The 26,051-nt window shown below is 40.8% G+C and overlaps 1 protein-coding gene across 4 annotated transcripts in view; it reads right to left on the reverse strand.

Annotated features, from left to right (window-relative positions):
* The window catches only part of ARHGEF7 (Rho guanine nucleotide exchange factor 7), an 82,652-nt gene that overhangs the window by 32,289 nt on the left and 24,312 nt on the right, over nucleotides 1-26,051 (reverse strand). For all 4 annotated transcript variants that reach the window (XM_028728119.2, XM_028728118.2, XM_077927670.1 and 1 more), the window contains exons 4-13: nucleotides 24,627-24,757; nucleotides 21,920-22,121; nucleotides 20,883-20,971; nucleotides 14,139-14,233; nucleotides 11,813-11,908; nucleotides 10,632-10,754; nucleotides 4,415-4,553; nucleotides 2,976-3,035; nucleotides 1,443-1,589; nucleotides 168-254 (exon numbers count right to left, since the gene is read on the reverse strand). In XM_028728119.2, coding sequence (XP_028583952.1) covers nucleotides 168-254; nucleotides 1,443-1,589; nucleotides 2,976-3,035; nucleotides 4,415-4,553; nucleotides 10,632-10,754; nucleotides 11,813-11,908; nucleotides 14,139-14,233; nucleotides 20,883-20,971; nucleotides 21,920-22,121; nucleotides 24,627-24,757 — 1,169 coding nt within the window. The remainder of the gene's footprint in view (nucleotides 1-167; nucleotides 255-1,442; nucleotides 1,590-2,975; nucleotides 3,036-4,414; nucleotides 4,554-10,631; nucleotides 10,755-11,812; nucleotides 11,909-14,138; nucleotides 14,234-20,882; nucleotides 20,972-21,919; nucleotides 22,122-24,626; nucleotides 24,758-26,051) is intronic.

Consider the following 26,051-nt stretch of genomic DNA (forward strand, 5'->3'; position numbering starts at 1 on the left):
GTCCTAAGGTCATGGAGGGAGGCCTAGAGGGTCATTTTGGCCTTCAGACATAATGTTGCCCACTTCTGCCTTATAGGATCAGGCAGAGGATATGATACAAATGTTCCAAAAGCTAAAGATTACAGAAACATAGTATGCAGAAAAAGTTATACTAAAAGTTGTTTTACCTGATAGATAAACCCACTCATTCTAGGACTGGCGGACAACATGAGCAATATGTTAGGAAAGAGAAGAAGGTATCTTTCATTCTTTTCCTTATTAAAAAAAAAGAGAGAGAGAAGGCGAATCATTAAAACACAAAGTTACAATTAAGTGACAAAAGAAAATTTCATATGGTATATTATGATCGCAAACACTGGTATGTGTTGTTACTTTAGTAATATTAAGGCATGCCAGGCATTTTTTAAAAACAAGATTATCCAGGGGTGTAGTGAAGTTGGGAAATCTTAGTATGTTAAACTTTGGTTCACGCAAGAGTGAGGCATTGTGGGGTAGTTAAAACTATGGATTTCTGGGAATAGATATCTAGGTTCTGCAAACCTCCCTGTCTTTAGAAGTGTGAATCAAATTGCATCCTGACTTGGGCAGGAAGGAGATGTTATCTGATTTGTAAATTCTGGCAGCTGGGGGCTCCGTATCGGGTAATTTACAGCTCAAGAGCCTGGTACATGTCAGAAAAGTATGGGAACAAAGAAGCAGTCTTTTGATCTCAAGGTTCTTTGAGCATAAACAAAGTTCAGCTGTGCTGGCCTCCTGACAATCAGGAGATATAGTCTCATCATACAGCCATTGGTAATTGGTAATTAACCTAAAGAAATGATTGGTCCCTAAACCCCTTCTCCACCTGGGATTCTCAAGGATAAAAGTTTGGGGAATTGAGATGAAAATTGCAGACTATCTTGCCCTGGTGTTTGCCTGAGGGTGTTTGACCAGAAGAACGGACTTTGTGACTTCTTGCTATGCTTTCAACTAGTGATGCTTTGTGAGTATGTTTTAGTTAGCTATATTGTACAGTACAATGTTTTTATTGTTTTGTTTGTAACCTTCGAAAAAATGTGCAAGCTTCTGCTTTCTAAGTGGCTTTTTCAAGAAATTTGGAAAAGGACTTTTGCCTTTTGTATTTTGAGGCTTTTGCCGGAGTAGTTAAACTGGTTCCTAACCCTCGGTGCATCTATCTGTTGGATTTCTGTCTGCGTCACGGTACAGTGACACAGGTCTGGGCAACCCAGTAAATATCGAAGGGGGGTTCTCCTCCTTGGACCCCATTCAAGGGTTGACCCAGGAAAGGAGGTGGTGGCAGCTTTCTACCGTTTGGCTTGTGACTTGCAACACCTCACGTCCTCTCCCTTTGGAGGACTGGTTGGGGGGGTGGATAGGGGCCCGCGAGCACGACAGGGGGGCGGCAACCACTTCGGGTTTTCTTTTAAACAGAGCTGCATTACCTCACTTCCAGCACACTGAATCATGACTTGTGACATGTAAATAACATTTCCAAGTGTTTTAATGTCCTCTCCTTCCCAGCAGCGGATAGCTTCTGTTAGTATCTGGAGTTCAAGCTCCTTTCTTTTCCGTACTTCTTGACACTGTGCCTATTGGACCAGGAGAAAATACTATGAGCCAGGATGCAAGCACAACTGAAATAGCCCAGAAACAACAGTTACTCAGTGCCATGCCTGGATCTTTTCATTTGATTTGGCTGTAGAAGAGGAGAGACACTCACAGACGTAACTGCATCTTGAACTCTCCAGACCACCAAATCCCAACTACTCTTTTTTTTTTTTTTTACTTAAGACTGCTATGCATTGTATCATTGCTGCTTTAAAGGCCTTTCTATACTTGAAGCCAAAATAGAAACTTGAGGCACCTCAACTGTAGTGGGACAGCTAGTTACCAAACAGTTTTGTTTTCCCTTGACTTTTTTTTAAAAATCCCTTAACGTCCATCTCTTACCTTTCCTCAAGGTGTCATTAAGACTGCAAGCTATGGGTAGGGGTTGTCTCTACTTAACTGTTTCATGTATAACATATAGCTCCTATAGGCACTTGAAAAAACATTATTAAAGTATAATCAGTTATAATGACTTAGCTGTCCTAGTCTGACATTTCAAGTGTTTTGTTTTTAAGCTGTTTCTACACAAAATATTCCAACACTTGGTTTGACTTCTTACCAATTCTTTTTGTCCTCTTTTAACAACTGAAATATTTTACAAAGAGCTATATATATCCTTTCATTCACTGTGCTCAGTAAATAGAGAACACAATCAATTTTAACCCAAGGATTACATTATATAGGACATTTATCGCCATATAAGGGTGTGTGAAACGTGTGAAACATCCTAAACAAAGGAAGCTGCTCAAGAAACTTCAAGCACAAATAACTTTTTTAAAGAGTTTCAGCATACTGGGGTTTGCTTCTTTTCCCCTCTGTGAACCTCAACTGCAGAACGCTTTCTCAAGTTTGCCTGCCTCAAACTACTTTACTACATTAAGCATTTGCACAGGAGGAGTATATCTAATTTAAACAGGAAAAGCACCTGCTAGTTCTGCATTCTGAATGACCAGGTTCACATTTAAATTCTGTTGACCAGAGATCCATGGGAAGAATGATGTGTAGGCAGACTAACACCACACAATCAAACAGGAAGCTGGCTATGTGGACCAACCACAACATGGGTGCTTTTATCCTTATATGGATTTATAGTACTGGAATTCACTCAGATTTCTATATGCAAAGGTTTGAGTCATGGTATTTCATGTAGTACCATGTGACTCCCCTTTTATCCTATAAACTGTCTGTCCCTTGAACCCAGACCAGAGTTTCCAGTGGAACCATCTTTTTAAAAATTCTTCCATAGTGATTCATCTTTAAATACTGTTCCCTCATGACACCCACCCAAAGTGCTCTCGTGACTCTGATACGCTATTTTGTATGATGTTTAGACTAGTATGTTGCCATTTATCACCTATGTAACTTACAGAAAGATTTTTGAAAGCTGTCATGGATTTCTGAATGTCAGGCCGGTCTGGATGATAATCCTAAAAGAATATTAAAAGATATATGTAATATGAAAGGAACAAAGTTTACTTTACATTCTATACAAGGTTTACACATTCTTCTGGTATTATATATAAATCAAATGTTAAGATACATTTCTCACACCTACGCTGCTTTAAATGCAGCAAACCTCTAGATCAGGTCATGCCAGAAACAGAGAACAAATTTTATTTTAAATAAGCCCATTCACTCCCACTGGCCTGGTGACACTTCGCCTGATGGACTAGCCATAAATCTGTATCCTTCACTCACTTCTATATAAATACCTAGGGGACACAGGTGGCACTGTGGTCTAAACCACTGAGCCTTCTTGGGCTTGCTGGTCGGAAGGTCGGCAGTTCAAATCTGAGTGATGGGGTAAGCTCCCATTGCTCTGTCCCAGCTGCCAACCTAGCAGTTCGAAAGCACGCCAGTGCAAGTAGATAAATAGGTATCGCTGCGGAGGGAAGGTAAACGGCGTTTCCGTGCGTTCTGGCACTCATCACGGTGTCCTGTTGCGCCAGCAGCAGTTTAGTCATGCTGGCCACATGACCTGGAAAGCTGTCTGTGGACAAACACCAGCTCCCTCAGCCTGAAAGCAAGATGAGCGCTGCACCCCATAGTCACCTTTGACTGGACTTAACTGTCCAGGGGTCTTTTACCTTTAACCTTTATTATAAATACAATTTGAGCAAGATTTCCCTGGCGCACAATTTGAAAATAAGTTGATTTACTACTGTAGATGTAACAGTAGCAGCTGGTGGGACTGCCCTGCCCTGCCCTGCCTTCTGAACATGCTGGGTCACTTACCAAAAAGGGAAAAGGCAAGGCAGCTGGAGTTCAGTGTGGTGCAGGCGCTGTGGCAGAACCAGCCCAGTAAGGACGCTGTGTCCTTACTGTGCCTACACCATACCAAGCTCTCAATGCCTTGCCCCTCTTGTGCAGGTACGATCAGAACAGCTCCTTGCATTTTGGACTTTCCATGGGGGTCATCATTATGACCTCTTGCACTTCCAAGATTTACCATTACAGCACTGCTGTTAAATACCCACCCTGTCTGAGACATCCACAAGTACCTCTTGGGAGACTGGAGTAATAAAAAAGCAACAGGTGGAGTGCCATATAAAATGTGGCAATACACTCATACTATAGGCCAGAGCAAGCCACAGTTTTAGGATCAGGGCATCTTATTTTTGTCTTTGAAATCACAGCCCCAGAACTCTAATGGAGTTGATCTTTCCAGACTACTATGACTTCCTTTACATCAGAAGAACCAGAGCATAGTAATGTCCTTTAGGACTCATCATTCCTGAAATGTACCTTTAAGGTCATCATTGTCAAATCATCATTAAGGTGGAATGTTAATGCTGCTGAGATATACCTCCATGTGTCTTTCAAGTTCTTTGAGCAATGTGGGATATTTATCCAGGCGCATAAAAGGTTTGCTCAGGCCTGTGGTCAATACAAGAATCCCAGGGCTGTTGGCTCCTTTCATCTCCATGAATTCTCCCAGCTCTTCACTGTTCATAAAAAAAGAAGTTAAAGTTAAAACAAAAGCAAAGAAGTAAAATCAGCCAAACCAGAGAGAAATAAATCATTTAACTTCTTTGGCAATAGTCTGCTTTTACTTTTTCTGAGAAAGGGTTAAGCTTCCTCATAAAATAAAATATGAACAAGCCTAATCTTATCCGTATTTTTTTGATGGAAAAGCAGTTCTTCAAGCTTAGCTTTAATTCTCTCTGAATCCCAGTTGAAAAGAATGCATCAATTTAGAGCTAAAATTAGGACTCCCAGCACTATAAATAATCAAGTATTTCAGGTGATGTTAAACATATTATTCATACTGATGACGAGAGCTAACGTCCTAGAAGATTAACAGTTCAACCCTGTGCTCATGTACTTGGAATTAAGCACTATGTTGTTCAATGGCATTTAAACCCAAGCAAATCTGCATAGGGCCAAAGCATCAGGGGGAAATCACACTACCAAAATAATAACAAGCCACACTGTGAAATGAACATACTGGCCTTTAAGCAGGCATTGAAAGTTGCTTTAGTCTAATCATAAGTATTTTCAAGATCTGGTTCCTTTAATGCTGTTTTTTCATCTACTGTTTAATTTATTTATTGTATTTTATGCTATTATTTTGTTTAATTTGTTGTTTTATTGTTATTGTTTAAAGTTAAGGTATACTCAGGACAACATGGTAATGCAGAAGGGTTAAGGATAATTTAAATATATAAATACACTGAACACAAAGTTAAATAATAGATTACTGAACATTTTCCAGAAGAAACACAAATAAAAAGTACATTTTTAAGAACTGCCATCGCAGTTGCATTTGTATAGCCTCAAATCTCCCACAGCAATTTAATCCACTCTAGCACAATTGAGAGAATGTCAAGAAAGCATTGTATGTTGGCACACCCACCATCAACACATACACACCCTTTTCAGCTAAGTCACAACATTCCTCTAAAAGGAAGTCTAGTCTACCTACACATCTGCAATGTTGCATTTAACTATTGTCATGCTCTAAATAACAATCCAACAAGTGGAATCCCCAAAACTTTCCTCTGCTAGGTTCTCTTATGATTCCTTGCAAGATCTAGGGGTCTTAGTAGAACACAAGCTTAACATGAGTCAACAGTGTGATGCAGCAGCAAAAAAAAGCTAATGCCACTCTAGGCTACATCAACCGAAGTATGGTGTCCAGATCAAGGGAAGTCATAGTACCACTCTATTCTGCCTTGGTCAGACCACACCTGGAGTACTGTGCCCAGTTCTGGGCACCACAATTTAAGAAGGATGTTGACATGTTGACATGTGTGCAGAGGAGGGCGACCAAGATGATCAAGGGTCTGGAAACCAAGCCTTATGAGGAACGGTTGAGGGAGCTGAGTATGTTTAGCCTGGAAAAGAAGAGACTGAGAGGAGATATGATAGCCATCTTCAAACATCTTAAGGGCTGTCACATGGAAGAGGGAGCATGCTTGTTTTCTCCTGCTCTGGGGGGTACAACTCAAACCAATGGATTCAAGTTACAAAAAAGAAGAACCCAACTAAACTTCAGAAAGATTTTTTTGATAGTAAGAGCTGTAAGACTCCTGCATTTCAGGGGGTTAGGCTACATGACCTTTGGAGTCCCTCCCGACTTGACAATTCTATGATTCTGTAAGTCTGAACTGACCTTTCCCCATCCATACACTGAAGAGTCAAATGCGTCCTTCCCACTGAACATTCTCATTACCAAGAAAGTCCAAGGTTAGCTGCAACACGTTCCTACTACCGCAACACTTCAGGAAAATATAGTTTTGATTTCAGGAGTAATATCAAGCTTCCTCATTTTGTGTTTAAACCAAATCCCTAAGACCATAAAAATGGTCCACACCACCACCAATATGTTCATGGACATGTGCTTGACAGAAGGCTGTATGTACATACGCTATATACAAAATGTGAAGTACACAGAGCAGAAACAGTTTTTATATTCAAGAGTCTGTGTATATTCAAACATAACACAGCCCTGCTTTAGCTACAAAACTCAATACATGGGATAGAATCAACTAGCCAAGCACTTAAAAATAGAATGTTTTAAATAGTGTTCTGATCAAGAAAGAACTTTTCTTTTTTTAAAAAAAACTGCCATTAATGAACTATTTAAAGACTATGCATAGTTAATTTATTTCCTTCAACAACCATTACATCTACAAATCAGTGTGGTTAGTTCAAGATCACAGCTGTTTTAACAAAGACACTAAGTTTTTATAATATGCACTTTTGTCTAAATGCTGCTGAATATTTCACAATGAATCCACTCCATATTTAGCTAAAGCAGTACACAGGGAAGAAACAAAATGAGATATGCAAGAGATAGTAGTTTAGCCAAGAAACAAATAGGCCTATTATTAAAATCTTAAATCTATCCAAAACAGACTAGGTATGTAAAATAAATAAGCATAAATATTATTACAAAGCTAGTATACATTTACAAAATTTGGGTATCAAGGAATTTTTGAAACCTCTCCAATAAAGATAGTCCTGAGAAGTGACTGTTATCATCCGTGCTTCGTGAAGTCTCCTAGGTTAGTAAGGTATTAAAATAGAATTTGCAATTTGCCTCTAAAAGGGATCCAAACCAACAACATTTTTAACATGTAAAATCACTAAAAAAACAACAACAAAAAACTAGGAAGAGTATCTTTAAAAACCTCAAAGCACCTACAACCATGTGAACAATAGGAAAACTCTTAGCATTAAATGAACAAACAAATGGAAAAAGAAACATTTAAAACTGCAACTTACACTTCCAATTCCTGTCTATAGTAGACGGAACATGAACTCTCACTGCTGAAAGGTCTAAATATGTCACATAGACAATGCATGCTGAAAACCCTCCACTAAACCCTTGGCTCACTTAATGACTCTAAGCTTTTTACTGTCTCTAGTGCAGCATTTCTAGATAGAATGCCTTATTCTTGGGCTGTTGCTTCAAGTATGACATCACCCTCTATGTTAGCAGCCCTTTTTCTGAAGCAAAGTGGAGGAGGGACAAAAGGTTCTCTGACTCAGATGCTTATCTGTATTCCATGCTCCCATTATCTTCCATAAATGCTATTTAAGCTTCACATTTCGAAATCTGTTTTTGTTAAAAAATGCAATCAAGTAATTTCAAATCAGGTTCCAGCTACAGGATCTTCTAACACTCTGTTAAACTGTACTTTAAAAGAAAAAGTGGCTTTAAGCCTTGCTCCAGTTCTACAGATGCAATTTTTAGCCTTGAAGCATGCAGGAGAAGTTTTGAGTGTTGTGCTTGGTTGTAGTTTCTTTTTATAATCTGCTCTCTCATTTGGGTTAATGCTGGAAAAAGATTGCTTCCATTTGCCTCCACAGAAAGTATTCTTACCTTTGTTTTAAGACTTTTCTGCCTTTGGTAAAGATTTAACTGAGGCTGCATCAGTAAGACTGATGGGTAAAGGTAAAGGGACCCCTGACCATTAGGTCCAGTCGTGGACAACTCTGGGGTTGCAGCGCTCATCTTGCTTTATTGGCCGAGGGAACCGGCGTACAGCTTCCGGGTCATGTGGCCAACATGACTAAGCTGCTTCTGGCGAACCAGAGCAGCACACGGAAACGCCATTTACCTTCCCGCCAGAGCGGTACCTATTTATCTACTTGCACTTTGATGTGCTTTCGAACTGCTAGTTGGCAGGAGCAGGGACCGAGCAACGGGAGCTCACCCCGTCGCGGGGATTTGAACTGCCGACCTTCTGATCAGCAAGTCCTAGGCTCTGTGGTTTAACCCACAGCGCCACCCACGTCCCTTAAGTAAAGACCTAAGATTGCTTTAAACCAAGTGACAATCCTGCTAGAGGGTGTTAAGAACTCCCAAAGTGAGAAATAGTCAGGTTACTTTGATATGTGGCTAACTACAGGTTTCTGAATAAGGAGCGAGGGCTAACGATGGATGGAAATGTCCACATTCCTTCCAAGTCTAAAATAATATAGTTATAAGCTGAATCAATTAATGGCCCTATTGGTCCGTAGATAATCATTTCAAAACATCGGGTATCAGAAAAAGGAAACCCTATTCATCTGACCAAGGATAGTGATGTAGACCTCAAATTTTATTATTAAAATATATTTGTTTTAAATGAAAGCACTTCTGTGGCAAGCTAGTTTCTACTGTCTATTATACTCAAAGCACAATCACATTCAATCAATCCCACAGTAGGCTTGACACAGCCCTTGATAACAACACTGAGTGGAACTTGAACCCCTGAACCTTAGGAATGTAGCCAAAGCCTCAATACACTCAACCACTGTGCGTCTTTTGAAAACGAAGTAAAAAAATATATATTAGGAAGTGTCAACACTGTGCTCCCAGCCACAGAATTAAACACACCAGAAAATATTATAAAGATTGCTACCATAGGTGCTAGCGTTAGCCTGGAATCCTCCGAAAGAATCATGTTTTTCCACAGGCTGTGCAAAATTACTTTTACTTATTGTAACATCCCACCCAACATTCAGCCATTCGATCACAACACCATTCCAAAAGCACAATGGTTTAATTTCAGTTTTAATGCATTAAGCAAATATAATTGAAGCAGAAAACCCTAGTCCTGTTCAGATACTCCAACTTTTAATATGGTACTTTAGAAATTTTCTCAATTTTTAAAATAAATTGCCTAAGAAAAGGAACAACTCTGATTGATCGGACCAAAGTTGCATCTAATCTGCATTCTGCTTCCCAAAATGGCCAACCACATCTTGAATGCAATAGCTCTCACCTGCTGTTGTTTCCCTAGCAGCTGGCATTTAAGGGGATACTGCCCCTAGACATGGAGGTTCCATATATAGTCGTCATGGCCAACAGCCAGAGATAGCTCTATCATCCAGGAATTCATCTAATCCCCTTTAAAAGCCATACAAGCGAGTGGCCACCATCATTATCTTGGAGCAGTGAGTTCCATAGATTAAAATGCACTGTTGTGGAGGAAAAGGAGGGAACGTGCAATTGTTGGAAACTACCCAGTTTGGTTCATGTAGGGCAGGGGTGGGAAACCTAAGTGGCCCTCCAGATGTTGGCAGACTACAACTCCCATCATCCCTGGCCACACTAGCTGAAGCTGAAGCCCAACATCATTTCAATGGTCTCAGGTTGCTTATCCCCGACTTAGAACCAAGGTATCATATGCCTGAACTACCTGTAACTATTATCTCACACATCCAATGAACAAAATTATTTAAGGCATTTTATGGACTGCTGAATCCTCAGCGTTTCTAAGTGATGTATATAAAAACAGACCACACAAGAGATTAAAACAATAAAAATTCATTGTGAAACTGGACAGTAACACAAACGCCACCTTAAAATGCCTGCCGGAATAAGAAAGCCTTTGTCATGTGCCTGAATAAAAAGTATTTGATTTATTTCAGGCACCGAACTAAATATGAATAGCACTACAGGACTTATAAGATTGCAAACCTGTGCACACTCCCTCAGGAGTAAGGACTGAACCACACTACTGCCTCTTTCCTCTAAGAAAACCTGCCGTTTACCACTAAATATGAGTAAATATCCATTGTGTTTTCTCTAGACTGATGTTTGTTCCAATTTAGCAATAAAGACCAGATTTTCTGGGGGGAAGTGGTGGGGCAAAGGCTAAACTGCTTTGACTTATGCCTACAAGCTACAGGACAAGTGATGTACACTTAGCTCAGTTGGCAGAGTATGAGATTCTTAATCTCAGGGTTGTGGGTTTGAACCCCATGTTGGGCGAAAGATTCCTGTGTTGCAGGGAGTTGGGCTGGATGATCTTTGTGGTCCCTTCCAACCCTATGATTCTAAGTGGAAGTGTGAACGAGCCCCAAGTTATATTGAAATAAATCTACATGCTGAACACCATAAATGCTTATTCTCAAATCCTCCACTAAAAAAAGCTGATTTCAAAACTGACGCTCACATCTGCTGCCACTTCATCTTCGGTCTTGTGCCTGATGAAACACCTCAATTTGTTTGCAAAACACCATTAAAAAGTGGAAAGAAAAACCAAGTTAAATTTACAAGGTTTTCTTGTTCTTGATGCACATACCTGTGTTCTGTGAGGACGGTTACTGCCGACGGGTGGTTGGCACAGTACGCAAGGTATAAATTTTTCATTTGTGGCATCAGATTTAGGAAGCAACCACCAACCCGCTGCTGAGTTTCAGGCAACCTGAAAGAAAGCAATGTAAATGTAATTTTTTTAATGTTCTGAAGCTGAATGAACAATGCACTCCAAATGCACCAAGGACATTTGTTTTAGTAACCTCAAAGACCAAATGTAGCTTTGGGAGTCTAGTGTTGGGGAAATTGTTGTAAAATTGTTATATATTTGATAGCTTATTATGAGTTGCTGTTACTTGGGATGCGATGCCTTCTATTTTTTTCAATCAATGTCCTTGCTTTTGTGCCGAATGCCCATAAGCATGACAAACACGGAGGAGGAGAGATAACTCAGTGATGAAGAGAATGAAGCTAGAAGCAGGGATAAAAGGTAAAGGGACCCCTGACCATTAGGTCCAGTCACGGACGACTCTGGGGTTGCGGCGCTCATCTCGCTTTAGTGGCTGAGGGAGCTGGCTTACAGCTTCTGGGTCATGTGGCCAGCATGACTAAGCCGCTTCTGGCGAACCAGAGCAGTGCACAGAAACACCGTTTACCTTCCCACCGGAATGGTACCTATTTATCTACTTGCACTTTGATGTGCTTTCGAACTGCTAGGTTGGCAGGAGCAAGGACCGAGCAATGGTAGCTTACCCCGTTGCGGGGATTTGAACCGCCGACCTTCTGATCGGCAAGCCCTAGGCTCTGTGGTTTAACCCACAGCGCCACCCACATCCCCTAGAAGCAGGGATACAATAACCCAACAACCGACTCCCATGATCCTAACTGAAGAGTCAAAATTGTTACAGCTGCACCAACTTTAATGTTTTGAAATTATTTACTTCAAGAATGTTTACTGTTGGAAAGCGTATTTAAAAAAAATAAAGAATAAAAATCACCTGCTTTAATATCCTTTATCACATTGCATAAAACTATTGGTGGTGGTTGTTTTTGAATAGTACTTTCATTTTTTTGGAGAAGTCACTCCTGTTCTTTGTTCATACTTTGCAACTGAACTGCAAGATTTACACATTTACATCAACGTGTGGGCTACAAATGTCTACAGATGCCAGGTGTCATTCTAAACAGTTAAACATAAACAGGTCTGCTAGACTGGATAGTACATACTTGGTGCATTCTTCTAAAGACTGTACAAGCATTTGCTGAAAAGAACTGATTTCTTCTAGATTTCCCATTAAATATGAAGTATCTGTAGAGTTTAACCTGGAGCCAAAAAGAAAATAAGAAAATTAAGCACTTGTACGTAAAACAGCCCACATCATTTCTGGTGTTGCTTATATGGCCGTGACTGGCTTCCAATATAGGAGGCGTAAAATCACTTTCCTTTCACATGCACCCCTGGCATTACAGACCCACCCCCAATTTCCCACTTGGGGGCTCAGGAAGCTAGAGAGGTGGGGAGACAGGCCAAAGTTCTTTCCCACTATATACATCTTTATGCTTTCCATACGCTTTGATTGACAGCTTCCCCCATAGCCAGATTCACTGCATATTCCTGCATTGCAGGGGGTGGACCAGATGACGCAACTCTATGATTCTATCCCAGAGTCCTCTGCAATACATGAAAGATGTGTGAGGTGGGGAACGGGGGGGGGGGGGGTTCTTCTCTGGGGCTAACTTGCATAGGGAGCTTGCCAGAACAGAATCATGTTTGACAGCCGCTGTAGAATCCTGTGATGTCATACACTCTGTGGCAGTTATTTCAGTTGGTTCGGTTATTAAACAGTCTCACGATTCTCAACAACTAGATTCTCTTAAGGGAGTTCTTTTTGGATCATCTTTTAATAAAAAAATTTTTTATCTTTCATCTTATCTTTATTATGAAGTAGCTGTCTTATTGCAAAAGAATTTTAGAAATACACTTGAAAGAGTAGTTGCTGAGTTACAACTCATTACCAAACTAAAAACTATGGAGAGACCTGGTCTGAATAGAGATATTGGATTCATGTCCCATTATACATGCTAAAGCTAATTTTGGTCATCTGTCCTTTTAAAAATCCCTTGCCCTTCCCTGCGGAACCAACTGCCATCATTAACAGCCATCAACAGTTATAAGGCTGTAGCAACCTCTGCTTCAGAGTATCTGAAGAAGTGTGTATACACACGAAAGCTCATACCTAGAAAGCTTATACTTAGTTGGTCTTTAAGGTGCTACTGGAATTAATTTTTTAAAAATTTTTTTGGAAAGATTCTTTTAAAGACTGTCTTAAGACAAAAAGACTTGATTCTCTTAAGGGAGTTCTTTTTGGATCATCTTTTAATAAAAATTTTTTTAAATCTTTCATCTTGTTATTTACTGCGAATCTCAACAGTTAAAGCAGCAAGTTATGTTGTGTTGTGCTGTCTGCCTCAGACTATCAGTCAGTCTGTAAATGTTTGTTCATCTGTAACAGTTTAATCACATAAGGTGCTTTCGCAACTAAAAAAAAAAAATCCACCTGCACTGTATAAATATGTTTACACTGTAACTGCAAGTACACCAGGTAAAAGTTGTACATTCTTTAAGCTTTAAAAGAGAGCATCTTTCGCAGTTTTTAACAGGAGGGAAAAGAAAATTAAAGGGTCAAACAACCCACATACACATAGTTCTCTGTAAATGAGAACTAAAGTCTAATTCCCACAATATACACCTCTAACAAACTAAAAATCAGGGTCTCTTTCACCCATAAGCCCTTGGAACCATTGGTTGTGATGTCACAGAATGTTAATTCAACACATTGATAAAAGGAAAGTTCAATATAAATTCTACAGCCCCCCCCCCCATAGGTAAAGGTACCCCTGCCCGTACGGGCCAGTCTTGACAAACTCTAGGGTTGTGCGCCCATCTCACTCAAGAGGCCGGGGGCCAGCGCTGTCCGGAGACACTTCTGGGTCATGTGGCCAGCGTGACATCGCAGCTCTGGCAAGCCAGAGCCGCACACGGAAACGCCGTTTACCTTCCCGCTAGTAAGCGGTCCCTATTTATCTACTTGCACCCGGGGGTGCTTTCGAACTGCTAGGTTGGCAGGCGCTGGGACCGAGCAGCGGGAGCGCACCCCGCCACGGGGATTCGAACCGCCGACCTTTCGATCAGCAAGCCCTAGGCGCTGAGGCTTTTACCCACAGCGCCACCCGCGTCCCTACAGCCCCCCCCCCATACTAGCCTCTAAACAACAGATATAATATTGTGTGCATCTCTATTACAGTGTCACAGAATACTACTATGACCCCTGAGGGTTGAAATTCCTGCATTGCAGGGGGTTGGACCCTCAAGAGTCCCTTCCAACACAATTCTAGGATTCTACTACTATTATGAATGCTTTTTGAATTTGTTGCCTGCCCTTCACCATAGGCTCGCAGAGCAGGTTTTAAGCAACTTACACTGCCCATAATGGAAGGCCCTTAAGATGCATGGTGGCTCAAATAAGGTTTTTCAACGGCAAGATGTACTTACTTTTCACTAGCTTGTAAGGGTCGCAGGTAGTTAGAAAGCATGGTCTGTAGTTCCTTAGCATATTCGTTTTCTGTCTCTAGAATGTTTTGTAGCACCTATAATACATTAAAAAAGGCCTGTGACTGTCGTGTTAAAGCTACAGAGAGGAGGAAACTAAATGTCAAGACACCAATATTGTTTTCTATAGTTTGACTGTAAATAGGAGAGGAAGAAGTGTGCACTTGATTAAAGGTGTAAGCAATTAGCGTAGTAAAAAAAAAAGCACATTTTTAAAGGGTCAGGATGGTAGGAAAGGGCTGTAGTAGAACCAACACTTTGCAGGGTTAATCCTCAGCATCTCCAGGTTAGGGCTGGGAAAAAATCCTGCCTGCAAAAGGCAATGTGTCTGGCATATCTTCCTTATAGCGCCTTGATTATTTAAGGCAGCGATGGCTAATATTTCTTGACAAATGTGTGCTAGAAATTAAAAAGTGTGAGATGGTACAGTGGTACCTCAGGTTAAGTACTTAATTCGTTCCGGAGGTCCGTACTTAACCTGAAACTGTTCTTAACCTGAAGCACCACTTTAGCTAATGGGGCCTCCTGCTGCTGCCGTGCTGCGGGAGCACGATTTCTGTTCTCATCCTGAAGCAAAGTTCTTAACCTGAAGCACTATTTCTGGGTTAGCAGAGTCTGCAACCTGAAGCGTATGTAACTTGAAGCGTATGTAACCTGAAGCGTATGTAACCAGAGGTATCACTGTACTCTGCTCTGCAGCTCTCCTTCCTGCCTTGGGTGTGGTTTTTGCCACAATCTACAAACAGTGGCACACAGGAGTGATATCGGAATCTCCAAATCTTATTGTACTGCAACCCTGAATTTCTTTCTCACACCTTTGTCTAACATTACACACACACACACACACACACACAGCCACTGGAGTGCAGGCGCAGCTAGATGTCAGTTTTTGAAATTAGCCAGGTGCATTTTGCGACCAAGTGAAGATGCCCAGGCACCAGGATGCATCCTGACATCTACACCATCTGGAGGTGCATGCCTGGAGATCATTGGATCTGGGCTGTTTACGCACACTAATACCACAATCAATTATATTTTATCTGCACAATCGGAATGAATTTCTGGAACCCAAATGCTTTTTCTGTGCAGCCTGAGTGGGAGCAGTCACCATTCAGAAAAAGAGGTCTGAATAGGCCAATATATATACAGTGGTACCTCAGGTTACATACGTTCCAGGTTACAGACTCCGCTAACCCAGAAATATTACCTCAGGTTAAGAACTTTGCTTCAGGATGAGAACAGAAATTATGTGGTGGCAGCAGGAGGCCCCATTAGCTAAAGTGGTGCTTCAGGTTAAGAATAGTTTCAGGTTAAGTACGGACCTCCAGAACGAATTAAATACTTAACCCAAGGTACCACTGTATATGAGGACTGTCCCTGGATCAAGTGACTTTTCTTCTTCAAGTTTTCAAAGCTCTTAACCCAGTTCAAGGCTGTCGCCTGACCTAGCCAGATGTTTAACTGAGAATCAATCACAGTCAGTCCATCATTTGAAAAATATGACTTTGGAGATGTCTTACCCAAAAATGGCAACCAGACATTTTAAGGAGCCATTTAGTACCTAGCTTATATATGAGTTTCTAACACTGCCCGGTGTACAACAGAACTGCCCTAGGAGTAGGGAAATGTAGTAGTTTTCAGTAGTTGCTAAGAGCATTGCAATCTGCAAGAATAAGCTATCTGTTTTTACCGCTACTTTCCCTTTTAAACCCCCAATTTTTTTATTACTTTGGGAAGGCTAATATAATGCAATGGATCCCCTAGGACCCCCATGATCTTAGGATGTAGTTAGCCTAACTACATTATTCAATACAGCAGTTTATAGTTGGTATGGGCATAAAACCATTATTCATGCCAGATGTCTATATGAAAACCTGATGAAACAAGTGGCATGCTGAACTATTTGAAACGGAGAATTCACTGCTTCTTTCATTAGTGTTGCTGAACTCAGTTTTATTCCTTTGAATAGGCCTATTCAGCTGAAGTGAGGGCGGGGGGGGGGGGGGAGACAATTTCTGAGTTCATTCTTTTGTTGGTAACTTGACTCCTGCCCCGAAGATTAAAATGTCTCCATTTTGCAAGAAGCGCTACGAAGGACAGATGTCACAAAGAACACATAAGCTATTAATTAGTCAGTCAGAAAGTACTGGCTCGCACACAAGAAGCAGAAAGATTAATAAATTATATCTTAGAAAGAAAAGACAATGTTGAAACATCAGCAGGCCACAACACTATCGCATACATGGTAACCTGTTGCCTGCTGCATTACAAAACCAACAATCAGCAAAAGCCGCATTGTATGTGGGGAGGGGGGCATTAAATAAGCATCTAGAAGAAATATTTTATAAGGCTTTCAGGGATTACACTGGCATTATTTTGCATCATTTTTACGCAGGAGTCATCAAGGTGTATTCTCATGCTCTAATCTCTGGAAAAAAAATTAATTAACTGTATTAGTCTTTGAATTAAGAGTGATCCTATTAAGAGACACTTAATAGTACCACTCTTAAATGTTTTTAAATTAACTGTTTTTAATTTTAAAATGCACACAGTATATTTGCCAATCTGAGAAAATAAACCGTATCTAAATTAAAACATGCAGTGTAACACAGTTTCTTAATTACCAGCAGCTAGCAAGGCTGCATTTCGGCTAAGTGTAAATTAAATTCCCACAAATAAGCATGTTCCTGAAGTTTAAATAAATTCTCCTTTACATTTCCTGCATTCATGAAGTACCATTAAAAAAAAAAAGCCTATTTTGACTTTCAAGATTCATACTGATTTTTATGCAGAAAGTTCTCAATTCTCATAATTTCTTTCTGTCTCCCTGTTCTTGAATGGGCTTCAAGTTCACTTACCTGCCTCCCAGCCAGACAACTCACATTTACAATATTTTTGGAGGTTACAAAGCATCAAACATAGTAATACTTCACATTCAGCGTAGCTGCACCTCACGCTTTCTAATCTTGCCACCATGCTTGTCTGCTCTTAATAATCACCTTCCTCCTCTTTCCTGCTTTCTGCACATTCTGGCTGCTGCAAGAACCCATGAGATTTCAAAGACCCAAAAGCTCCATCACCATCTGATGGAACTAGGTACCAACTGTGGACTGCTTTCACAGACATGGTAACCTTTAGCAGTCTGTACACAAATGAAAAAGCATAAAGAGCTGGATTCATTCAGTGTGAGCTATTCCCTCAGTCACAAGAGGGGAGAAAAATATCAAGTATGTCTAACAGTTCACTCACACAATGTCCATTTATCATCCCTAACTTTGACTATTCTTTTATTCAAAAGAATAAATAACAAAACTGCTTAAATGACTGTTTTGATATCAGGTGAAAGGAAACTAAGGGCCACTTTACAATGTTTTTTCTTCCACTAAAAAAAAAAAAGGACACATAATCATAAAGGGAAGCTACCCAGAAACTTTTTGGAGCAAAATAGATCCTTGCATTTTTTTTCCATTTTATTTTTTGCATGTAATAGCATATACTTTCCCCCCGCCCATCCTAGAAACAGAAGAACTGAGTATATGCAGAATAAAAAGTCAAAAATATGTAATGCACAAATAGTGGTGTGTATCTCTAAATAGACAAATTTCAAATAGTCACAAGATAATAACAGATAAAACCAAATTCAACACTATACAAGAGATTGCTAAAAGTCCACAAAATTACAGGGGCCTGTCTCCTGATCTATTTTAGGAAATCTTCATCAAGTCCGTTTACATGCAACTCATAACATGTGTGAACATTCCTTTTAAAAAACACAAAAAAAAAACCAAAGCCATGCAAAATGTGGGCTGAGTTTAATAACTTCACAGCGACTTTTCTGAATTTTCCGAGGAATGTTTTTGGACCCTGGAGTCATTATGAAAACTTTCCCCAAGAAATACTCTTCACAGATTCACATGTCAACTATCAGCTGAGAGACAAGTGACAGATTTACTCAGCTTGGTCAAAGACTAACATTCCAGCTATGACAAGCACCCTTTTAATATTTTTCAGCAATGTTTAGATTTTGTGCCCTCATCAAGAGTGCAAGTTACATTTCATCAGTGAAGTTCTCTAAAATTTCCATATTACATATTCACTTTTCAAACATTCTTTTTAAAAAAAAACAACGCCAAAAACATTTACTATCCCAATCGGCTCAATTGTTCCCTTTCTTAATTCATTTGGAATAACCTCCTTTGAGGAGGGCAATGGTAGGGGACACAGGGGCCTCCAGATATTGTTGTTCTACAACTTCCATCATCTTTGAACACTGGCCAGGCTGACTGCTGAAAATGGGAGCTGAAGTCCAACAACATCTGGAGGAAGGCCATAATTAGGCTCCCTACAAACAGTTGTAGGGGAACCGACATCATCGTTCCATAGGAAGAAGTCCTGAGAGAAAATGGGCAAAGATGGCGTCTTGTCATAAGATTTGAACATACAGTTGTAAGTCTAAGTCCCAGTCTGGGTGACAGAGCACCATTCCTGCAAGGTGCAGAAGAGACCTTCCTTCTGTGACATCAATAAAATAGGAAATAAAAGAGCAAAAAACTGCACAGACTAGGCCTCTACATGACTGATCAGACATTCTTATGGAATGTATCCATTGTATATTTAGCATTATCTCTGCGGTGGAACAGGGCTCTTCCACAATCACATGAGGATGGTGCATCCCCTTCCCAATGTATGACATGGCCTATATGTGGAACTGGAAAAGCTCCTTTAAACACCTGATTCAGGTGCTATTAAGGCACACATCAAAAACCTTCCTTCCTTTTCCTATGAAGATCATAAGGAAAACAGGAATAGCAATGTGTGCATTAGCCCTCACTCACTCTTTTCAGACAACACAACCCGCCATTACTAGAAATACTATGAAAATGCCTGTTTGGAATCTGCACCAAAGCCATGTACTATTCCAAGTTTAATTTCCCACCTCTTTCTCTTTTGCTGCAGTTCAAAATTTTGTGCACACAGCAGCAGCTTTCTTCCACAAAGATTAGCCCCAAACATCTCCTAGGACTTCCTCAGCACCAAAGAATTTGCAAAAACAAGAGAGCTCAGCAGCACAGCCTCTTGACTTTCATTTCATTTTTTAAGGTAAAGGTAAAGGTACCCCTGCCCATACGGGCCAGTCGTGTCCGACTCTAGGGTTGTGCGCCCATCTCACTTAAGAGGCCGGGGGCCAGCGCTGTCCAGAGACACTTCCGGGTCACGTGGCCAGCGTGACAAAGCTGCTCTGGCGAGCCAGCACCAGCGCAGCACACGGAAACGCCATTTACCTTCCCGCTAGAAAGCGGTACCTATTTATCTACTTGCACTTAAGGGTGCTTTCGAACTGCTAGGTGGGCAGGAGCTGGGACCGAACGGCGGGAGCTCACCCCGCCGCGGGGATTCGAACCGCCGACCATATGATCGGCAAGTCCTAGGCACTGAGGTTTTACCCACAGCGCCACCCGCGTCCCATTTCATTTTTTACATACCGCTTAATACCAAATCAAGACTAAATAGTTTACAAAACAGACAGCAAATAAAATGCACATAACAAAAGAAACATATCAAGTGTCAGGATGGAGTAGCCTGGCCAACAAGTATCTGTAAGATGGGTGGAAGTTCAGAGAGAGGTGGGTATGGTTTGCAACCCTCTGACCTCCCCACCCTTCACTCTCTCCTACCCATAACCACCTGAATAAAAGCACCATCCCTTCCCTCTTTAACCGCCCTCTTGCCAAGGCACATTTTGACTCGCAAAATATGCAACACTCACCCCACCAACACATACACACCACACCAGCTCTGTCTTACATCAGCTCCCAACTGATCTCCCTACTGCAATCATTCACACTGCATAAACACAAAGCATGCAGTACCCACTACTTATGGAAACACCTTTTCATTTTTGCACAAAGACAGTCTTCAAACTGAGCTGGGTATTTGGGGCGGTCTTCAACAAAGTAGTTCTGTTAGTGCAAAGACATTCACCTGTGTAACTGGATGCCTTGTCTTCTCCTCTCCCCCTGCACTCCCTAAATCTGTTATGGGGTTTCCCCCCAACCCTCCGAAGCAGATTTGGGGAGGGTGCAGGAAGCATGTAGGGAGGACAGATTCCATTTTGCAGACCGGAAGATCTTGCAATAACAAAACCACTTATTTGGATAACGTCCTTGGAAACTACTCAGACTTGATCATGGGCTCTTCCTTATTCATCTTGTGCTGCTTTGTATCCCTAAAGTCATACAGGACAAAATGTGCATATTTTGTGCCAGTAGGCATATAAGGTGCCAGCTCTTCCAAATACTGACCGATTTTTAAGTATCAGCCTTTCACTTCAGCATTTGGGTTCCAATTCTTTAAGCCAAGACTGTAAACCTGTGAGCCTCCAAGCCACATATAGTGGCATACTGGGAACTGGGCAGCTTTCTGGTTTGTTGCCTATGTTGGAATACAAAAACGGGCAGGAGTTGTTGTCAAGCATCCTGGTTTGCCACAATACATGGCTAGTGGGCTCTCTGCAACTTAGCAAATAATGGTTTAAGGTGCTCAGATCCTGCAGATGAATATCATTTGCAAAAAACAAACAAACAAAAAACCACAACAAACCATGACATCATCAACTTCGGTGTTCTAGCCTTAAGCAAGATTCTATGGATAAGTAGTGCACATGAAATTCAGATAAAGATTACTCACCACATTATAATAGCTTTTGCTAATTGCAGATGTATCAAATCCCTTTGGTGGACTCTTCAGGCTTCCTGATTTTGGGGAGACGGGTTTTTCTGAAATAGGGAATATATTAGCAGTAGAATGCAATTTCACAGCTCAGACACTAGAGGTCAAACAAAATGCTCTTCTTAAATCTTGTTGCAGCAAGGTTCAGGACCATTTACTTCAGCTATTTATTTACAAGCACACAGCTCATTCATATGGATCCGTCTCGGCTTAGTAAACAAAGATATGAATGAGTCCTTTTTCCTGAGTGTTTCATGTTCGCAGAGTCTGTTCCATCAGCACACTGCGGTAAGCTAAGAAGTCTTCAATTAATAACAGTTCCTTGTTCCACTTTTAGAACAAGCCAGGATCTTAAACCACAATTTGAAGATTTTTTAAAAAGTCTGCCTTGTTCCAAACCTGGTAACCATTGTTTCCCAGCTTGGACACTACAGGAAACTGTAGTTAACTGCAAACTTATGGAGTTAAATTGCTGTGTGACAAAAAGGAAGAACACTGAATCTGGGTCATTTGTTATAAATCTTAGCCTGGAAACTCTGGAACACATTATAGAAACTAACAGGTGTAATTTTTTAAAATGAAAGATAAGACCTGGGGCTTTACATTCCCTGTCACTGGTCAGTGAACCATCTTCACTAGGGCTGGGAATCCAAATGTGAAAGCTAGTAACTTGTAAACAAGTGTCAGAGCATACACCTACTTAGCAGTCACCATCACATGTGTGGGGATCTTACTGAGGCTGCTAAACATGAAAGGAAATCTGTGTATCTGTATGCAATGCACCTAACTATATTGTCAATACGTGTACTGGAGTTCTCAGAATAAAACCTCTCATTCAGTGCTCTGCCCTGATGTACAAAAGGTAGATTAAAGAATTTCACACTCATTTTTTAGCTGGGATACATTGGCATGCATCATCACAAATATATATGCTACATAGAAATCTACAAAGAAATTAAGTTTGGGCAGTTTATAAGCAGACTCTTGAAACTCACCATTTGATTTTACTTCTCGTACGTAATTGCTGGGAAACCAGCCTGTCTTGCCATTGTGAGTTCCTTCCCACCAGCCTCCTTCTTCCACTCTCGTAACGTGAATAATATCTCCTTTTGTAAAAGAAAGTTCATCTTCGTTGGTTTGTTGAAAATTAAACTTTGCTCTTACCACCAGCTGGTGGTTGCTGTTATCTGTCATATCCTAGGAGTGACAAGACAAGCGAAAACAAAAGTTTTAGGTACTTTTTCAAAATGTTAACAGAATTTAACTGAGTGAGATGTATGAAACGGCATCTGCAAATCCCCAGTGCAGGATAACAAGACAGCTTTTTCACAGGCTGAAGAAAGGTCTCCGTGGTTGTACAATGGATTAACCATTCCATTTCTATAACATTTGGGAGTCTAGGAACATGTAGTAAACAGTCATGGTCCCCAGGCACACAAGACAGGCAAAGGTCCTAGAATATTATGAAGCCCATGATACTTTCCCACACTTATACTGTGAAACTTGGCATCAATTGAAAATTCACCCACCCACACATATTTGCTGCAACATTTTCCAAATTGAACCTGCAACTGCGTATTGATGGAAAAGTTAGGTCAAAACAGATGCCTGCTATCACTTTCCTAGGAGTGCCCTAAGAGCTCTTTTGTTTAACGTCCCAGTCTGTATGTGTGAATCAGTAATGCAAAACGACTGATGCAAAACGAAGTGTATGAAAGGATACAAGCACTCTTTCACATCCATGGGTGGAGTCATTCAAAACAGACTGGAATAAAGCCAGCCACTGATTTTAGGATTTACGGCTGTCTTGACTAGTGGAAAGTATGCAGTACTTTCAGCTGCTTAGAAACTTCAGGAGTAAAGAGTACAAGACAGCCTCAAAAGAAGTGGCATGGCCGCTTACTCAATTCTAGAACATGGACACCAATTCCTCCATCAGCGTGACACCAACCTCACCCTTTGCAAACAGTGTGAACAGTCATTGTTCGGCAGATTTGCCATTCCTGGAAATGCATGGGATACCTTGACCATACCAAGCTAAGCTTCAAATCAAACACAGAGGCTATTTCTATATAGTTCTATAAAAGTTCACACAGTAGGAAGAAAGTGAGCAACAAATGGCAAGGACTGATCATAAGACGTGGGCCTCATTTTGTTCATTTAATTTATATCAGGGGTGAGGCACTGCAATGTTGCTGGACTGCAATTCCCATCATTCCCTTGACCAACAGCCATGCAAGCTGGGGCTGATAGGATCTGGGAGTCCGACAGCATCTAGAAAACCACTGGTTCTCTGCACCCGATGCATATCATTGGTTAGTTGCCTTTCAGCAGAAAAACTCTGTTTGAGATGGAAAGCAGAGGAACAACATTTATATGAACTAATATGATTTACTCTCACAGATTGTAATCATACTTCAAAAACTGAAAAAAACCACGGATTCAAACAAAATGTGAACCAAGAAACAGGGTTCGAATTCAACCACTCACTGGGTAACCATGGGCCAGTCACTGCCTGATGACCTAATCTACCTCACAGGGTTGTTATGAAGATACAATTGGAAAGGGCGGGAAACAAGCATGCCACTGTGCCCTCCTTCAAGAAAATATAAGTGTAATAAGTAAACAAACTAGAATAAACCCTTACTTTTTCCTGAAGCAGAACAGAACTTGAACCATTATCCAGAAGTCTTAGCCAAGTAGGAAACAGAACAGAACCACCCCCTCCCTAAACAAGGTTCAGACCAAAAACATAGGTTGCTTCTTCACCTATGTATGTGTATAATTGTACAATAAAAAAGTACAAATGAAAGAAGCCTTTGGGATTTACTTAGTACTTAGGTAGTATGCTTTTAAGGTAGGATTCATACCCCTTAGCTGTAAAAGTTTTAGACCTATTATGTTGCTCTGAACTGCATTATCGTGTGCCTCATTTTCTCATCACACATTTTCTCGTGAGAGCTGGAACTGAACGAATTCATTTGACATTGGCCAACTTGGTTGCAGAGGGCAGTAACTAGCACTAGCCTCACCATTAAAGTGAATGGGCATGGCTAACTTAAATACATTGGTTTGAATGGGTCATTTCTAAGTAGGACCAATGTTCGACGCAACGCTGAAATTTAACTGGTTAAAACCTAAGCGGAAAATGAAACACAAATGTAATTCTTGGAGGTCTTTTCTTCGATGTATTATGACTTAAGATAGTGCACAGAATAATAATAACAACATGCTGCCCATTTGACAACAACAACAACAACATGCTGCCCATTTGACAACAACAACAACATGCTGCCCATTTGAATGGGTTGCCCCAGTCACTCTGGGCAGTATCTGATGACAAACATGGAGGAACTAGATGGCTATGAGCTCTGTTTACAAATACACCATTTCTAGGACTCTTTGGCCACAAGCCAGTAGTTAAGCACACTTAAACCTCACTGATGCACTAGTGGGTTTAAGCAACCCTTGACTGCTCTGAATTGTTGATCTCAACCCATGAATCTGCAGAATCTGAAAGCAGATTCCTCAAAACAGCACAAAACATATTTAAAGTCTCAAAGGCTTATGCTACAGATAGGTGAGAAGGCAACGATCAAGTATCTGTGAATCTGAGTCAAGCTTCTCACTTTGCAGCACTAATTAAGGAGAGTGAAAAGAAAAGAAAAAGAATAGAGAGAATAGAAATAGGTCAACACTTACCAGACTTCGATACTGGCCCTGAAAAAGTTTTGAGGTCCTGCTATGTAAAGATTGGGATCCCAGGGAATCAAAAGATTTTATTCGATGAGATGATGGCCTTGCGCACACAGAATCACTTCCTAGCCCAATATCTGAAAAGAGATAACCATGAAACATTAGCATTTCAGTAAGGCACACGTATATAAAATTTGTGCTGTGGACAAGCATTTATATTTGATTTCCTAAAACAGAAGTGTAGAATTCCCAGAAAAGCACGTGTAAGATGCCAATTACTTGAATTAACCTACTTCTATGCAAGACAACAGAACTATATTTTATCATCCCTCGGATCTGTAAAGCGAGTTGTCTTCACAGGAATGTACTGAGTACCAAAACGGGAAGAGATGGGCCTGGAAAGGATCTCTGGGCAGATGCATCCAACAGGTATGCAGGCAAAATTCACTTCAAAAGCAAATAATAATAATCACACCCCTCATTCCCCAAAATCCAACAGAATGCAAGAGGACATACTTCCATATCCACACCAGGAGGCACATTTGCATGCACATCCAATTTAGACTGCCTGCCCCTGATCCCAAAAGTGATATCATTACTACTGAAATGATGAGGATGATGTACTTCCATGTATGTGTCTCCTGATGGATCAGGCAAGAAATCCAGGAGACATGGGGTGGGAGGAAGAGGCTGGTAGGTAAAGTCCTCACTGTCTCATTTGGGAAAGGAAGGAACCGTACACCAACAACAGTAGCAAAATAAACAAATCATGAAACATTTTCAGGGGTCTAGACTTATTAAAATGTATATAGCCCACTCTTCCTATATTCAGGGAGGCACAACATCTCCACCCCCATCGTTCAGCCCGGACACTGAGATCCAGCACCAAGGGCCTTCTGGCGGTTCCCTCATTGCGAGAAGCAAAGTTACAGGGAACCAGACAGAGGGCCTTCTTGGTAGTGGCGCCCGCCCTGTGGAACGCCCTCCCATCAGATGTCAAGGAAATAAGCAGCTAACCTATTTTGAAAAGACATCTGAAGTTAGCCCTTTTTAACACTTGATTGGGAGCCGCCCAGAGTGGCTGGGGAAACTCAGCCAGATGGGCGGGGTATAAATAATAAATTGTTGTTGTATTATTATTATAATAGGCACATCATATGGGAAAGTTAGTGCCACTGAATTCAATGAGGCTCATACAATTGAGCACTTAAATGCATCTTTATAATCTACTAGCCCCCCAAGTCCATTTGCAGCTCCTCCTCTCTCTGGAAGAAATCCTACAACCATCCTAGACCATGACACCAACTACCAGGAACCAGAATAGCCTACCACAAAACCTATATCCGTAATATATGGTATATTGTAGATGTAAACTGGTTTGAGAGCCAGTTTGGGGGAAAAGTGAGTGATACATATAATAAAATAAACTTT

This window comes from Podarcis muralis, chromosome 4 (genome assembly GCF_964188315.1).
Source record: "Podarcis muralis chromosome 4, rPodMur119.hap1.1, whole genome shotgun sequence".
NCBI classification, from domain to species: Eukaryota; Metazoa; Chordata; class Lepidosauria; order Squamata; family Lacertidae; genus Podarcis; species Podarcis muralis.